General features: G+C 61.7%; 1 protein-coding gene across 3 annotated transcripts in view; it reads right to left on the reverse strand.

The window, feature by feature from the left end:
* IQSEC1 (IQ motif and Sec7 domain ArfGEF 1) overlaps window positions 1–16,987 on the reverse strand; it is a 327,675-nt gene that overhangs the window by 16,971 nt on the left and 293,717 nt on the right. For all 3 annotated transcript variants that reach the window (XM_065885746.1, XM_065885744.1, XM_065885745.1), the window contains 3 exons: window positions 5,252–5,413; window positions 3,322–3,444; window positions 1,731–1,897 (listed from right to left, as the gene is read on the reverse strand). In XM_065885746.1, coding sequence (XP_065741818.1) covers window positions 1,731–1,897; window positions 3,322–3,444; window positions 5,252–5,413 — 452 coding nt within the window. The remainder of the gene's footprint in view (window positions 1–1,730; window positions 1,898–3,321; window positions 3,445–5,251; window positions 5,414–16,987) is intronic.

The raw sequence follows: 16,987 nt of genomic DNA on the forward strand, positions 1-16,987 counted from the left end.
GAAAACAGGTGATTGGTGGCAACAGCCCAGGCTCGCAAGAAAGAATCAGTGGCTTCCTCTCCTGGTTCTGGGGTGCTCAGCCCCTGCCCTGGGAACTGGGGTGACAAAGCCCCCCTCCCCCAGACGGCCGGGATGGCGGATGCAAGATGCGCACAAACCATGAAGCTGCAGATATGAGGGCGGCCGACCGGCAGGTATCTGACCCAGCAGCCCTGTCTTCCCCCGAGCCTCTGTCCACGGGCCTCATTTCTGTCTCATTTCTCACACAGGAGAGGCCCCAGTTACATGGCTGAGCTGCTAAACCAGAGAAAAAAATCAGAGTCCCTTAAGCTCCCCAGGGTCGCCAACAGCACGCAGCTCACGGCCAGCTTTCCTGGCAGCTACACAGCAACCGCCTGCGTCCAGGGCCACGGAGACGCCGTGGAGACCAGACCAGACTAGGCCCAGCGAGGAGAGGGGCTTGAGGTGGCAGAGAGGAGGGGAGGGGGTGCAGCCCCCCGGACCATCAGCGTCCACTGACCGCCCTGCTCCCTCACCTGTTCTGGCGACTGGATCTCTTATCAACAAGGTTCCTAGGAACCACAGCTAAGACCTGCCCCTCGCCGGGGCCTGCGGAGGGCCGCACGGGGAAGGCCCTGAGCCCAGCTCCCTGCGGGACCGCCTGTCAGGGTGGGGCCCACCCCCAGGGAGCGCCAGCACAGATCCTCCGCTCTGGGGGACGCGACGATGGAGCACTTTTACAGAAATGAAGGACAAAATGAGAAATTTAAACAGCTCGAAAAGTTGGACTTGATTCAGATCGGTTGTTTCCCTTTTATAAAATTATGATGCCATTTCTAAAGGGACTTCAGTCCCTTACAGCTGTTTCCCAAGGACAGGGACAGTCCCCCAGCCTGGGACTCCACGGACAGGAGGGACCTGCCAGCAGCAAACACGGAGACAGCCGTTCCCTTTTCCATCCCTCTCCTGCCTGGCGACACAGGAGGAAGCCTCCGTCTGGCTGCCCAGCCCCTGGTCACCTGCCCCACACGGGCCCACCTGCCAGGGAGGAGAGGGCAGCCTCGGGCCCTGGGCCCAGCCAGGAACAGCTTGGCTGGAACCCACAGTGGTTTTGCCTTTTCACGGCACTCGTTTTCGTAAATGATGCCATGTGTGACAAATGCTACCGGTTTCCCGCTTACACTGATGACATAAAATTCCTTTTAAAAATACATACGTTTCATAAGAAGACAAAGCCAAACAGACAAGTCTGTTCCAAGAGGACAACTGAGGGAGGGGTATGGTGGGCGACGCTGTGTGGGCAGCAGTGACGGGGGCAGGACAGTGCCAGCCCCCGCCCGGCCCCCATCCCGGCCCCACCCCCCGTGCTCGGAGGCCCCGGGGCGCCCAGCACCCAGCTTGTGGTCCATCCTCCCTCTGCCCCTGCAACCAGGCCTGGATCCACCGTGTGCGGCCCGGCCCCGGGCGCTGAGCCCAGCTGCGCTCTCAGGCCTCTGCCCTCTGGCGCCCTGGGCCTGCGGAGCCCTGCAGTCCTCTGAGACAACACGCCGCCTCCCCCTCGGAGTGTCCCCGCCACAGCATTCAGCGCCCTCTACGGGAACTTGCACTGCGTGGGCTCCTTCGGGGAGGAGCCCCACCCCTCCCCACGTGAGGCCACGCTGCGCGCACCTCTGTCAGGTGCGTGCTGGCGGGGAGGCGTCGGGCGTCCCGCCGCAGCCAGGGCAGCTCACCTCGGAGGTTCTTGACGAAGTCCTCTAGCTTCATCTTGCGCTCGGGCTTGACATTGGGGCTGTACATGTCGGTGTTGAGCAGAATGATGGCAAAAGCCAGGATGAAGATGGTGTCTGGGTTCCGGAACTGCCGCACCACCCCGGGGTTGCAGATGCAGTACCGCTGGCTGGGGGAGGACGGGGCGGTGCTTCAGCCAGGGCCGGAGGCCAGTCCGCCCCTCACCCGTGAGCGGCCCTGAACAGCTGAGGCTGGTCACTGACCTCGGAGCCTCCGTCTCTGGTACACGGGGATGTCGCCTGTCTGGCAGAGCCGGTCCTGACCGTCCACTCACCACCCCCCCACCATGTGAGCTAAGTCCCACCCACTCGTAGTTCGGCCGGCATGTAGCTGCTCAGGGCCGAGGACCACGTCCCTCGGCCCCGGCGCAGCCACATGCTAAGTTCCGGCCAATGCGATGTGGGCACCTTCGAGGCTGTGCCTTAAAGGCAGGGGGTGCTCTGCCTGCCTGGAACGTGAATGTGATGGGTGTTGAATCTGCTCCCGGGGACCTCAGATGACAGGAGCCCAGGCCTCCTCCACACCAGCTCAGAGGGCGGCCCACTCCCGGGGCGTTTCAGCCACGGCAGCTGTGGCGGACGTCTTTGCTGCGGCAGCCGAACTAACAGCCTCGCTACAGACTGCCTCACAGAGTCATCTGCTCACATCCTCACTGCCTTGAATACGCCCCACACCCCACACCCCACAGTTCCCTCCACCGGCGACCTTGTGCAGGGGTAGGTGGGTGGGGCAGGGATGGAGAAGAGGAACTGGGTGCGGCACCGTGACCGTGACCGAGGTCCACAACCCGCAGGCAGCAGCCATGGGCGCTTAGACGATGTGGGCTTCAATTTCGTCTTCCCTGTTAAGTGCCGTCCCCTCCAGGAAGCCCTCCTAAATGGAAGTGTCTGAACTCTCCCCTCCCAGGGCCCAGGGTTCCTCCTCCTGCGACCTTGCTCCTCTGTGAACCCACCACCCCTGCTGAGCCCAGAGGGCTGGGTCTCCCACACCCAGCGCAGGGCACGGACTCCCTACGCGGCCAGTGGGCACACCATCCCAGCATGGAAGATGGCGCAAGGACAGCCTGCCTTTACTGCAGGCTCTCTGGGGGGCCAGGCGCTGGGCGGAGTGCACCCACACGGCCTGAGTGGTTTAATCCTTCCACCCCCTCCAGGGTAGGTGCGTGCATCAACCCCTCTCTACTGGCAAGGATGTGAGGCACAGAGAGGTTAAGTAACCAGAGCAAGGTCACACAGTGGTGCAGGTGCCAGAACCACGCCCTCTGCGTCACTGAGGGAGCATCTGCCCCTGTGAATGAGCAAACGAGTGATGACACAGATGGACTCACGAACCAGTGGGGACGAGAGGACCACGAAGACGTTCGAGGCCCTGGCTCCAGCACTGAGCCGCACAGCATGTGTTAGAGGAGGGGCTGCCGCCCCCCGCACCCCCGATAGCTCATGGCCACCTGACCCTGAAGGGGGGGGGTCTGCCCTTGAGCCTCGGTCTTCGAGCGGGGACGCTTTTTCTACCTGACACCTGCCCCGCCCCCACCTGAAGGCCTCGATCAGCCGCTCCACCTTCTGGGCCTCCCCCTGGACCCGGATGTGCGCCTGGAACTTCCGGAGAGCCTCGTCCAGCTCCATGGCGGAGAAGTCCATCTCGTCCACCACGCAGCTGAAACGAGAGGAGAAGGCCCCGTCAGTGTCCCCTGCCCACCTTCCCGCCGGGTGCAGAGGCAAGCACGGCCCGCAGAGGGCGGAGGGAGCACAAGGGGTCAGCGCAGGGAGGCCCGAGAGGGAGGGCGGCCGGAGTGGGCTCCCTCCTCCACAGGAGGAGATGGAGGCCTGGGCACCCACTGGCCCTGCAGCCACCGCGCCCTGGGCCTGCCCCTCACGTCAACGCTTTCCCGGGCATTTCTGCGGGGCCTCTGGAGGGGCTGTGCTGCCCTCACCTGCCGATCCCACAAGGAGGGCAGAGCTGGGGAGGCTGCGGGTCACAGGTACCTCTTATCACAGCCCCGCCCCCAGCACAGCCTGCTCCTGCCTCTGACCATGACCCCGAACAGCAGATGGGTCTGCAACAGGGACCCTCGCCTGACCACCCCCGGTGGGGCTGCAGAGACCCCGGCCGTGGGCCCCCCTCCCCTGCGGCGACGCTCTGAGCACTCAAGGCTGTTGGGGCAGGGTGAGGGCAGGGGCCCCGCAGGACAATTCGCTGACCAGCATCCGAATAGGATGCCTGGGGGGGGTCTCGCTGCTTCCTGAGGCCGCTGCTATTTTCTGATCCGAGGAGAACAATGTGCGGATTTCCTACGGACTCACAAGCAGCTCAGAGGGGGTGTGGGGGGAGAGCAGGGGTGGCTGCAGGGGAGGGGGCCAGACCACATGGTCTTGGGCCCCATTCACGGAGCAGCTAGCATGCTCTCCTGGGACGGCTCCTCCCGGATTTTGAAGGGGGAGGGGCACCAGCCACACTATGAGGGCGGGGCCAGAGCAGAAAGGCGGGGCTGGGAGAGAGCAGCCCAGGCGGGACAGACGCCACAGCCGGCCACAGACCAGGCACCGCCAGCGGCTCGCTGCCTCTCCGGTGTGTGTGTCTGCGTGACTGAGTGAACACTAGTGTACATATATGTGTGTGCACGTGGGTGTGTCTGTATGAGGGGGCACCCAGGCCAGACCCCCCGCCCCTCCCCGAGCCTGGGTCTGCTCACCTGTGAAACAGAGAGGCCGCAGCCCACGCCCCACTCCTCCCAGGGGCGCCCGGAGGCGGCAGCTGTGCGTGGCCAGGCCGCCCTGCCGTTTTTGCTGAGGGTCAGTCTTTACCCTGCTCTGATCCCGCTCCTGGCCCACCGGCTGGGTCACCCATCCCGCGTGCAGTGCCTGGGTCGGCAATGTGCCCACGGCAGGCCTGGAGCTGCATCCCCAGGTCCCGACAAAGGGGAGCAGGGCACCTGTTCCAAGCCGGCCTCCTGCTGGCCCTGGCTCCTTGTCTGCGGAAGGGGTTATGGACCCCTGACACCCCCGCGGACGAGGTGAGGACACAGCCCGCACGTAGCACCTGCCCAGTGACCACAGGACCCAGGTGTGGTGGTTTTCTACTCGGGACAGTCTGGAGGAGGACCGGGGGTGCAGGGAACGTGCGGGCAGGACTTCTCAAGGCTGTCAGCAGTTCCCAGGGGGCTGGAAACCTGTTCTTCGCAGGGTTCCAAGTAGCTGAAAGTCTATGGCCGCCAGCCTGGTGGGACCCTCACCCCATCTCCCGCCAGGAGAGGGAGGAGGAGGGGGGCTGAGCTCCCCGGTTCCCCTCCTGCTGCCCCTGCGGGAGGTTGGCCCAGGGGTCGCTGGGCCAGGGGAAGGGGCTGGCCCAGCTGGATGGGGCCAGAGGTGCTGCTGGCAGGGCATCTCCCTGTGTCCGGGAGTCAGAAAGACAAAGGGGAGTGGGGAGCCTGGGGTGTGCGTGGGGCGACCCCAGCCCCACTCACTCGAGCACGTCGCGGTTGAACTGCTTCTGCCGGTTGCCCAGGAACTCCCCGATCATCTGCCGGCTCAGGCCCTTGCGCTGCAGCAGGAAGTGGGCCACCCCCACCGGCGTGTCGGGCACGAAGCCGCGCTCGATGAGGTACTGGACGCCCTTCTCGGGCTTCCTGGGGGACAAGAGATGGGCTCAGCCGGGCGCTCCCACCCCTCCAGCTCCCCCAGCCCTCATCCCCTCCTCCTCCACGGCACCCTGTCCTGCCCCACCCTCAGCCTGCAACGCAGGGGAACCGGGATGGCTTGGGCCCTGCAGAAGGGCTGGGCCAGCGCAGGAACACGGAGGGTGCCGGGGGCTGGGGGGGCACAGAAGGGCCCCCCCTCCCCGCTTCGTGGTCCCCTCTGTGCCGAGCTTCCGGGCAGGCTGGAGGGCCCCGCCCAGCACACGCTGGCCGCCTGTGGCACGTACTCCGTGCCGTCACCGTCTGAGGACCCCGCACGCCAACTCAGTCCCCACGCGACTCCCTGGGGTTGGCACGCTTGTCACCTGTGCTGCCCGACAGCCACGTGACCTTGCTGGGGACTCGAGTGCCCGTGTCGTGAGACTTGTGTGTTAACACAGTCGGGCGCCTGGAACGCTGCACGCAGTAGGTGAGCAACGCCTGGAACGCTGCACGCAGTAGGTGAGCACCGGGAAGGTTTAGGATAAACCTCAACGGACGGACGGCAGAGGACGTGGAGGCGCAGCGCCGGCCCCACCTGCAGTCAGAGGCCTGAGGCGGGGCTGTGCCGGCCCCACGGGGCTGAGCATCCACCCAGACCAGGAGCCCAGGGGCCGGGGCGCCCTCAGGGGCCGAGCAGTGAGCCAGCAGGTCCCTTCTTCCCGTCGGCCTCGGGGCCTGGTACCGGCTCAGCTGACCTCACAGGGAGGCGGTGGTCGAAAGAGACAGGGCAGGGGGAGGCGCCACTGACCCCTCCCCCTGCACCTGTGACCCTCGGAGGGTGGTGTCCTCCGCTGACGAACCCGGAGCCTCGGAGCTGCAGAGCCCTTGGGTATACCCAGCACCCCACGCCTTGCCCCAGTGGTAGAAGTCAGTGTCCTGCTGGCCCCTGGGGGCATGGAGGTGAGGGCCAGGATCCACCTGCCACCACCATACGTGCGCTGACAGCGGGTCCCGCAGATGCCGTATTTCCACACGCAGGCCAACCTCCAGCCTCAAGATGACCCTGCTATTTTTATCCCAGGTGGCCACACACCCCAACCTTGCGCTCAAGAGCTGGGCAGGGAGCGACTGCCGGCCGCCTGGGTCCTGGCACAGAAGTGGTCACCGAGTGGCCCTGTCCCTCCCGGCAACCCTGGGGTCTCCACCCAAGAACCGCCCCAGCCCCAGGCTCTCCAGGCACTGGGCTACTGGTGCTGATAGAGCACCGGGGGTGGGGTCGGGGGTGGGGCGGGTCGCGCTTCCTCACCGCCAGCTCCACAGCGGCCCCCGCAGGACCCCAGCCCATACCTGACCGCCCCCCACTTCCACAGTAGCCCACAGATGTGTTTTCTTCGGCCCACACGGCGTTAACAGAAAGAATTCCAGTTGGTCGCCAATGTTTAGAAACCGGGAGCTTGGACACAGAACCCGGATTTCCGGCTTCTCTTGAGAAGACAGCGTGGCAGCCCCCGGCCTGGCTCCCATGTGAAAGTGACTGGAGAGCCCCCTCTCGGGCACCCTTGTCACCCACCCGGGCCAGCCTGGCCCACCGAGGCCCTGACACCATGCCTGGTCCAGCCCAGCCTCGTCCTGCCGCCCTGGGGTGGCTGCTCCCCTCTCCGCCCCAGCTGCTCCTGCCTGTGTTGACAGGCCCATGGCACGCAGCCTCACGGCTGCCAGGCCCACCCTCAGGGCCCACAGCCTTGTGGGAGGGGCCGTAGGATGAGGACTCCCCACGGCGTAAGTGCCGCATGCCGACTCTGTGCCGGGCGGCACTCTGGATGACAGCGGCGAGCATGGCTGGCCTCGAACGCCCGGCACGACAGCTGCCACCGCCCAGTCTGAAGGGCAAAGTGGCCGAGCGAGGGTGGGAGGGGTTCTGGCAGGGGAGGCAGAGGCCTTCTCTGAGCAGGTGACACAGTGACAAGAGTGCTCAAGGAGCTTTTTGGTGGAGGCAATGGCGAATGCAAAGGCCCTGAGGTGGGGGTGGGTTTTGTAGGATCGAGGCCATGAGGCTGCTCCAGGGCTCAGAGTAGGGCCCTGGGGGCGGGGCAGCGGGGTGGACAGGCCGCAGGGGCATCTGGCTCTCCTCTGAGTGGGATGGAAGCCTGGCATGCTCTGAACAGGGCAGTGGAGGGACCTGGGTGCCCGTTTAAGAAGCCGCCTCTGGCTGTTCTACGGGAGCCCAGGTAGGAGACCCTCGCAGGCACCCCAGCACTGGTGCAGGAGTGGGGGAGGAGTGGCGGGCTCAGGACACTGTCTGGGGGCAGCGATCACAATATATGCTAGTGAACCCGCGTGTGAGCCCGAGGGCTCCAGCTCTCAGCCCGAGGCCAACGGGGCAGGAGCCGCATCCACCTGGCACCCTTCACAAGATGCTGCAGGAGAGGAATGTGGACTGACCAGGCCACGACCAGAGACCAGGGGCTCCCAGCAAACTGAGAGGAAAGGTGCTGCGGCCGGAGGTACCGGCGGGGGTTTGGGCGGGGGCTCCAGGCTCGGGATGCGCGCGGCCGGCAAGGGGAGTGATCTCCCTGACCGTGGAGAGCCAGCACTGATGTGAGTCCCTGGCCCGCAGGATCTTGCTGGCCCCCAGCTGCCCCACGTGTACTCCGTGGGCCCTGCTGGGCAGGGGTCCTGGGTCCACTGGCCCCTCACAGGGCTCCGTGCTGACCGGAGCAGCCCAGATGTCCTGCGTGGGTAAGTCACACACTCGGTCTGCTGCTCACCCACAGCCCTGCCCACCGCCCTGGGGCAGTGAGGGGCACTGGATGGGCTCGGGCCGAGGCAGCAGGGTAGAAGGCACGTCCTGTGGGGCTCCGAGATCCCCCAGAGCACCCAGGGGACCCCATGGAAAGGAGCCTCTGCCTGCCTTGTCCCTGAGACACTTGATGAGCGCAGCAGGCCTGGCCCACACGCAGCGGACGCGGCGAGTGAACGGAGAAGTGCACTTCGCCGTGACAGAGCCCACCCGACCTGGCAGACGGGCTCGCCGCCACCCCCAGCGGTGGCTCCCCCTTCCCTGCCTGCGAGCCTGAACGCGGCTCCAGGCCCTCGGGACTGAAGAGGCGCAGCCTGGGGCCCTGCTCACCGTGCACCCTCAGGGGCCAGCGGGGGCCCGGCCCACACAGCGCATGTCCGACCAGAGAAACAGAACGTGCTGTGTCTGGGGCTGGGGTCGACGTGGCTCTGGGAGGGGCTGCTTTGGCCCGTGTTCCCAGGACTCTGCCCTAGAACCTTCAGGGCCTCCCAAGCCTGCAGGACAAGTTCCGGCCCCTCGCCCCTCATCCACTTCTCCATTCACCCCAGGCATCCATCCAGCGCTGCTCTGGGTGGGTGTGGCACCAGCACACCTGTGGTCTAGACAAAGTCCCTGTCCTTGAACACACACCCTCACTGGAGCGCGACGAACTCCCAGGAGAGACGCTCACAGGCATGGCTCAGATCCCAGCTCCGCTCTCTGGCTGGGTGACCCAGGGCAAGTTACTTCACCTCCCTGTGCCTCAGCCTCCCCACCTGGGTAGTGGGGACAGTGACTGCACACAGCAGTCACCGTGCAGATTAAACGAGTTAACGCCTCTAAGCCCTTGGAACACACGCTGGTTTTATGGCTGTTTAAGAAAAGGGTCAGCACTAGGGCAGAGCTAAACCAAGGGGAAGCCGTAGTGACCACAGAAGGCCTGGACTTCAGATGGATGGGGTGAGAAGGCACGGTCCAGAAAGGCCTCCTCGGGAAGGTGGCATTGAACCTGGAGCCAGGAAGAAGGTCCCTGGGGGCGGGAACGACCAACGCGAAAGCCTTACTGGACACGTAACAAAACGGGGCACACCAAGGGGGAAAAGTGGTGCGGGGGTGGTGATGGGATGAATTGGGAGAGTGGGATTGACATGCATACACTAATATGTATAAAATGGATAACTAACAAGAACCTGCTGTATAAAAAAATAAAATTCAAACAAAAAAACGGGGCACAGAAAGGCGGAGTAGCTGTGCACCAGGCTGTCCGGCGAGGGAGAGCCAGGTTCTTACCCCTTGCTCGTAGAAGTCCGTAAAGTTCCACTCTATGCTCCCAGCCCAGGGCTGCAGATCTGCTCTGCCCACCTCTGCGCAGCCAGCTCTCCCCATCTCTCCGGGTTCCCCTGACGACTCCTTCTCTAGCTTTCTGACCTCCACCCTCCAGGACCAGCATCAACGAGGTGCAGAGGCGACATTTTCACCATCTACACCTGACGCGCTTCTGCATCCCGGGCCCCCGGGCCTCTGCCCCTCACCCCCCCTGCCCGTCCGCTGGGCCTGCGAGCAGCCTCTGCTGTCCCCAGGTCCAGCTTTTCTCGTCGACTGTGCCAGGTGAGCACGTGCAGACCACAGTGGTGCTGCCCTCCTCGCACCTCTGTCCTCGAACCTGAGCCCGGGGCTCTCGGGAGGCGGTTACTACGAGGCCGGGCTCTGCACCTAAGGACCACCCACCGGCCGGAACCCCTCTCCTCCCAGCAGGGTCTGCAGGGGCCACAACGGCTCCTCCTGTCGCTTTCACTTGCTATAGCAGCTGAAGAGACACGGACGTGGGCGTCTGCCCGGCACCCTGTTGGCCTCTGGATTTCCCACACCCCCCTCGAGCTCCGCCCCCTGATCCCACGGGCTGCCCGTACTCCCAGCCTGGATGGTCAGAGTGCTGCACCCCGCTGACCACGGCGAGCGGTTCAGAGGGCGCCGGCGGGAGCCTCTCTTCCTGCAGGGCTGCCATGAGGCTGGACCACGAGCCCGGACTACTGGCTGCCCTCCTGCCCTGAGGGCGCGATGGTGGGGCACGGCCAAGAGATGCCCAGTGGCTTTTCAGGTACACGAACCAGTAAGGCCCCTCTGCTTGAACCAGTCTGATCAGATGCCCATCATTTCCAATGAAGAAGGGCCTGATGCACACAGAGACCAGCACGGGCTCTGCACAGACACCAGCAGCGCCCGAGGAGGCCCCGAGGTTGGAGGCCGAGCCATCCCCGTGCTGTTCTCACTGGCCGCAGGGGCGAGGGATGGATTCACCAAGTTCAGCACCCAGAGGCCCTGCGCCCGGACATGCCCTTCAACTCCGGAATCTAGGCTCGAACCCCTCCAGTATCCTGCAGAGAAGCGGCCACCTCCCATCGGCTCGCACACCTGCACGGCCAGCAAGCCCATCGCCTCCCCACACTGCCTATTTTATCCAGCTCTGATTTTCACAAAGTTCTTTCTGATATTAGAAACCCAAGCTGAACGTGGCTGCCGGGGTCTTTTTCGCACTCATCCCAGAGACAAGGTGGAAGAATTACCCTCTGGCCCTCATGCACTATTGGTGTGAACGTAAACTGGTACAGCCACTGTGGAAAACAGTACGTAAATTCCTTAAAAAACGAAAAATAGAGCTACTATATGATCCAGCAATCCCACTCCTGGGCATATCCAGACAAAACTGTAATTCGAAAAGATACATGCACCCCTGTGTTTGTAGCAGCACTATTTACGATAGCCAACACGTGGAAACAACCTGAATGTCCATGGACAGAGGAGTGGATAAAGAAGATGTGGTACAGATATATACAACGGGACGTCAGCCGTAAAAAAGAATGAAACGTTGCCATTTGCAGACCTAGAGCTGATCATACTTCGTGAAGTAAGTCAGACAAAGAAAGAAAAATAGTACGTGATATCACTTGTACGAGGAACCTAGGGAGTTCCCCGCTGGTCCAGTGGTTAGGACTCCGTGGTTCCACTGCAGGGGGGCCCGTGTTCGATCTCTGGTCGGGGAACTTAAGATCCTGCAAGCCGTGCAGCGTGGCCAAAAATAAATAAATAAGTGGAACCTAAAAGATCATACAAATGAATCTATATACAGAACAGAAACAAACTCACAGACATACCGTAGAAAACAAACTCATGGTTACTAGGGGGAGGAGAGGGGGGAGGGAGGGACAAATTAGGAGTATAGGATTAGTGGATACTGGGAGTTCCCTGGCAGTCTAGTGGTTAGGACTCAGCGTTCTCACTGCCATGGCCCCAGGTTCAATCCCTGGTCGGGGGACTAAGATCCTTCAAGCCGTGCAATGAGGCAAAAAAAAAAAAAGAAAAAGAAAAAAGAAAAGGATTAATGGATACAAACTGCTATCCATAAAATAGATAAGCAACAAGGATTTACTGTAAAGCCCAGGGAATTATATTCAATATCTTGTAACAGCCTATAATGGAATATAATCTGAAAAAAAAAACCCAACTAAATCACTTTGCTGTATATCAGCACAATATTATAAATCATCTACACTTCAGTTTAGAAAAAAGAGAAGGAACTGGCATGGCTGGAATACCCGTGGGACCTGCCCCGCACTGCCTCCCTCCCTGAGGCCCTCGGCACCAGCCAGCCCAGACCCGCGACAGCACTCTGAGGGTGGCGTGGGCCGGAGGAGTGGCTCACGTCAAGGGGAATAGGACCCTGATCTGCAAAGACCCAACTCAAGAGTGCTCGTCAGAGAGCCACAGTCACTTAAACCGCCAGCACGTCCCGCACCAGCGGACGGCCCGGCACAGCCAGCACTTCTGGCTCTGCAGCCTCGAGCCAGCGCCTGGGGTCCTGCGGCCAGGATCCCAGCAGCCACGCCTCCCAGGCCCCCGTGAGAATTTGGCAAGATGCTGCACACGAACTGCTCGGCACCAGCTGGCAACTTAACACGCATCTATGCAGGCTGGCTGTCACCACTGTCCTCTTCACTGGTCACAACAAATGTAACGCCCAAGGCGCACGGAACCCGGAGCCCAACCCGGGCTTTGCCGCTTACTGGGAGGCTGGCCGATCCCCGAGCCCCGTGGATGTTGGAAGGATGGAACCTCGGAGCACCCCAGCCTCACGGCAGGGCTCTCTGCAGCAGCTCCAGCGGGCAGTGGCCGGAGGAGCAGGCAGGTGGCGGCCCGGTGCTGGGCGGAGAAGACCTGCCTCCAAACCAAACGCAGGCCCTGGGCGGGGAGGGACCTCGGAGGCCAGGTGAGCAGCTCCCTGCCCGTCAGGAGTCCCGGCACACCAAGTAGTCTCCAAGGCCCGACTTACGTGCTCCTCAGACAAGAGGCCCTCAGTCCCTTCCGACGGCACCATTTCATCAGGGGCGGCTCTGGGGATGAGGACACTCGTCCAGAGTGGGGAGAGGGCTGGCCTGGCCCATGGTCACCTGGGCCCGCGCCCGAGGGCGAGAGGGAGGGGCGTGAAGGAGCGGAGGAGGATGAGGTGAGGGGCACAGGAGCAAGGGCCCTCCGTGGGCAAGCAGGTGACAGGCCCGGTGAGGTCCCGCTGGGTGCCCCTCCGGGCTGTGGGGTGCGGACCCCAGCTCCCACCGCTGTGGCGGACACCGCAAATATGAGGCTCCGCCCCCTGGACTCTCAGTGCACACGCGAGGCCCAGTGAGCGGGCAGGGCCACGGAGGCCATGCTCCAGGCCGCAGTCCCTGCACTGGGCTTTACAAGGGTGTGTTCAGGGGCCAGGTGGCGGTGGCGTGAATCCCAGTCTGGCCATCCACCGACCGTGGGACCTCGGGCAAGCTACCTCTGGGCACCTCACCTCACCCAAACTGTAAAGCGGACTAGTGACGGTCACCTCCCTACGGTCTCCCGTGAGCACGGTGGGCTCGTACAACAGCACCGGGCACGTGTCAGTGCACGCGGGCATCAGCCACTCCCGTGCTCCATGCTGCTCTGTCCGCTAAGCCACCTCCTGGGTCCGCTAAGGCCCGAGCCCCAGGCCCCCTGCACTGGCTCCGGACGCAGGAGCCCCGCGGACCACAACAGCTGCCATCCGCTGCACCCTGGACAGCGGCTCCTGGTTTCACGGTCTCTAACCCTCATTACGCCCTGTGGGGGCAGGAACCTCATGGCCAGTTTCTGGGCGCAGCCAGCAAGGCTCAGGGTGCACGGAGGTGCCGAGTCCCTGCAGCGGAAACGCTGAACTGGGGCTGAAACCCTCCTGCCTCGGCTCCCGGCCCCGGCCCGGTGCCCAGCGCTGCGAGCCGGACGTGCAGTCCTGGAGCCTGGGAGGCGCATCTGGATGCCAGGCAGACTGCGGCAGCCTCCTCTGTGGCCCCGGGGACAGCCCCTCCCCACCACCCTATTTCATTTCTCGGGTTTCATTTGTTTTCCCTCTCTCCTCCCCAGCCGGCTACTCACCCACTTTGGATCCAGAGCTCAGGCCCTCCACATACCCCCTGGAGGGGGTGGGTGTCTGTGCTGGAAAGCTCCCTCTCGGGAATGGGTGGGACCTGAGAACTGTTTGAAAGGCAGCCTGGGTGTGGGCCTGGGTAGGGGCTGGGGAGGGAGGGAAATGGTGGGGGGAGAGGAGACCCACAGGGAGAGCGTGCAGAACAGAGGTGGGCAGTGGACAGGTGGGGGTGAGAGAAGGGTGCCAGGAAGGGAAAGGACAGAGGCGCTAAGGTCCGGCCTCCCAGGGAGGGCCCCGGCCTCGGGCAGCAGGCTGCCCAGTGTGCATCCTCGCCCAGCGGCTCCAGGGCCTGCTCAGCGGCATCCAGCTCCCAGCTTCGCTAGCCCCGCACAGGGCCTGGCCCTCTATCTACTCGGGTCGGACCGCCAGCCCTTTCTGGGCCTGGTGAGACTCGGGAGACGGCCGGTGGCCACAGCGCTGTGGTTGCGCCTTCAATCCTCCAAACAACCCCCTAGGTGGACAACCAGGGCCGAGGAGGAGAAGACTGAGGACGGCCGGAGCTTGTAGCCGCACGACCTCCCAACACCTGCCCCGCACGCCACTCGGAGGAGCCAGCCTGCCACCCGCCCCTCTCTGCACGCGAGACCCGCGTCATCCAACGGCGGGCTCTGTAGCTGGGGGACCATCCTGGACTCGCACTGCCAGGGACGCAGCCGCCAAGCACGTGTGGCCGGTGACCGCCTGCACTGCGGCTTGCCACCGGGGGAGCTGGACGGACTGTGGTTACCTTCAATCTGAACTTAAACACCGTCTGTGGCTGGACCTCACCTCTGTCCCTCGACTTGTAAAGGGGCGAGGTCCCCCAAGCTCAAGGGGCTCCAGTGCAAAGTCCACCAGGAGTTTTCATGGTCTTAACGAGCTGGCTCTGCAATCCATGTGGAAGAGTAACTACCAACAAGGGCCAAGACCACTTTTTAAAAGAACAAAAGAGTGGTTTCTGTTCTAATACAAAACATAGAAAACTGAAAGTCTGATGTTGGCAAAGGAACACACAGAGCCTCTACCCACTAGCGTGGAGTGTCGCAAGGGTCTTTATTCTGTTCAGGGCTGAGTCCAGGCCCTCTACACAGGGCCTGGCATGCAGCAGGTGTTCAATAAATGTGCGCCAAGTGAACGAAAGGATCCAAGCACAGGCCCTGTTCACGTAGGAATTAGATGGGATTTCAAGTCAACAGAGAAAGGACAGACTACTCAGTACACCGTCTGCGGACAACCAGCTAATTTCCAAAGGACTATAAAAACGACACCCCTCACCTTGTACCGTTCTCCAAACCAAATGCCAGGTTAAAGTCCTAAAGGATATAAAACAAAACTAAGAAAGTCCTGAAGAAAATATTTTAAAACTATATTATGACCTGGGGCGGAGCCTTTTAAAATAAAACATAAAAAAAACAAAGTAATAAACAAAGAGAACACAGATGAATTGACTACATATCTACAAATATTGAATCATTATGTTGTATGCCTGAAACTATGTCACATGTCAATTCCACCTCGATAAAAAAAATGCAAAAAAGATTAGTAACTTCTGACCAACAAAGCATACACAAAGTTAAAAGATATATAATTAAAACCCACTGAACTGTACACTTTATAAAGGTGAATTTTATGGTCTGTGAATCCTATTTCAGAAGTTAAAAAAAAAAAAAGTTGGCCAGTGACAGGAAGAAAATATTTGTAATTACAAAGGATTAGTATCCACAATATATAAAGAACCACTTATAAATAAAAATGAGAAATAACAGAAAAATGGGCAAAAAATAGAAACAGGCATTTTGTAGAAGAAATAAACCCAAATGGCTGAAAGACACACATACGGATGCTGCATCTTAGAAGCAGGCAGAGAAATCCAAATTGAAACAATAGAGACACTATTTCTACGCTTTGATTGGGGTGGGAGACAAGGCTGAGTGCTGTCCACCGTGTGAGGAAACGGGCCCTCCAGGTCCAGCTTCAGGCTCTACTTCAATGGACAACACGCCCACGTGAGCCCCAAACACCGCCTCCTCCAGCTATCCCCTTCCCCAGAGACTCAGGAGCGTGTGGGAGGGGCAGGTCCACGGTCACTGTCATGTGGTTGGTGACTGTGAAAACATGGGAGCGAGTGGCCAGACCACCCTGGACAGCCGCACGTGGACCCCACGTAGCAGCACACGGACCGGGTGGCCCGCGGCACCAATGGGAATGGCCTCCAACAGCAAACCGCGTGGCAGCATCACCCGGGGGCAGTGTGTGTGGCCTGGGCCCAGGTAACGTCAACAGGGGCCACGGGGACAGCAGAGAGGCTCAGGCCCAGCTCGCCACACGTCTGGCGCTGCTGAGCATACTATACACCCGCTCATCTCCAACTCACACTCCGTGAGGTGGACACTATTGGGCTCAGCGCCACCATGCAGATGAAGCTGCCGTGGTAGAGACCGAGCTGCCCAGGGACACAGACAGGAAGTGCAAGGACCGGGGTCTGCACCCAGGCGGCCTGGCCTGGAGCTGCGCTCTGGACCACACATGCACAGAAACCCTAGCTTGAAGGCTTTCAACTTCTACGCAGAGCGGAGAGCGTATTCATGCGTTACAGGTGTAATTAAAAACTAACAGAGCGGGCTTCCCTGGTGGCGCAGTGGTTGAGAGTCCGCCTGCCGATGCAGGGGACGCGGGTTCGCGCCCCGGTCCGGGAGGATCCCACGTGCCGCGGAGCGGCTGGGCCAGCGAGCCATGGTCGCTGAGCCTGCGCGTCTGGAGCCTGTTGCTCCGCAACGGGAGAGGCCACAACAGTGAGAGGCCCGCGTACCACAAAAAAAAAAAAAAAAACTAACAGAGCCAGAAAGAACCTACAGAGACCAAGGCCGCTCGGGTGAGGGATGCAACTTTTTCTGGCCTCCACCCGTCCACCCAGCTGGGACTCCCACGTCAGGACACAACGTCTGCCAGGGACGAGGGAACCTTGGGCACTGGGGGAGCCCCCAGGTCATCCCAGCCTCCCCCATGAGGGTCCGAGATGATCCGGGAACTGGCTGTGCCTGGAAGCAGGTGGGGGCAGGCTTTCGGGACCGACCTCAGGATGGGCTTGGCAGCTCATGACCTCCCCATTCAGCACGCTGTTCTGGCCACGGACTGCGTGGCAGTGGGACTGGTCCTCACATGCAGATGGAGTCTCAGGAGAGCACCCCTGGCAGATGTGACGGGTCCAAGACTCTTAGTCCTTAGCTGATCGAGGACCAATGACGCCCAGCCCCTAGTGGTTCCTGTGGGACTGCACAGTTCCCCCATACCCGCCCTTCAGGATAGGTCTCTCTGAGTCCCCCAGCCGGCGCTGCCAGTT

Source organism: Phocoena phocoena, chromosome 10 (assembly GCF_963924675.1).
Source record: "Phocoena phocoena chromosome 10, mPhoPho1.1, whole genome shotgun sequence".
Classification (NCBI taxonomy): Eukaryota; Metazoa; Chordata; class Mammalia; order Artiodactyla; family Phocoenidae; genus Phocoena; species Phocoena phocoena.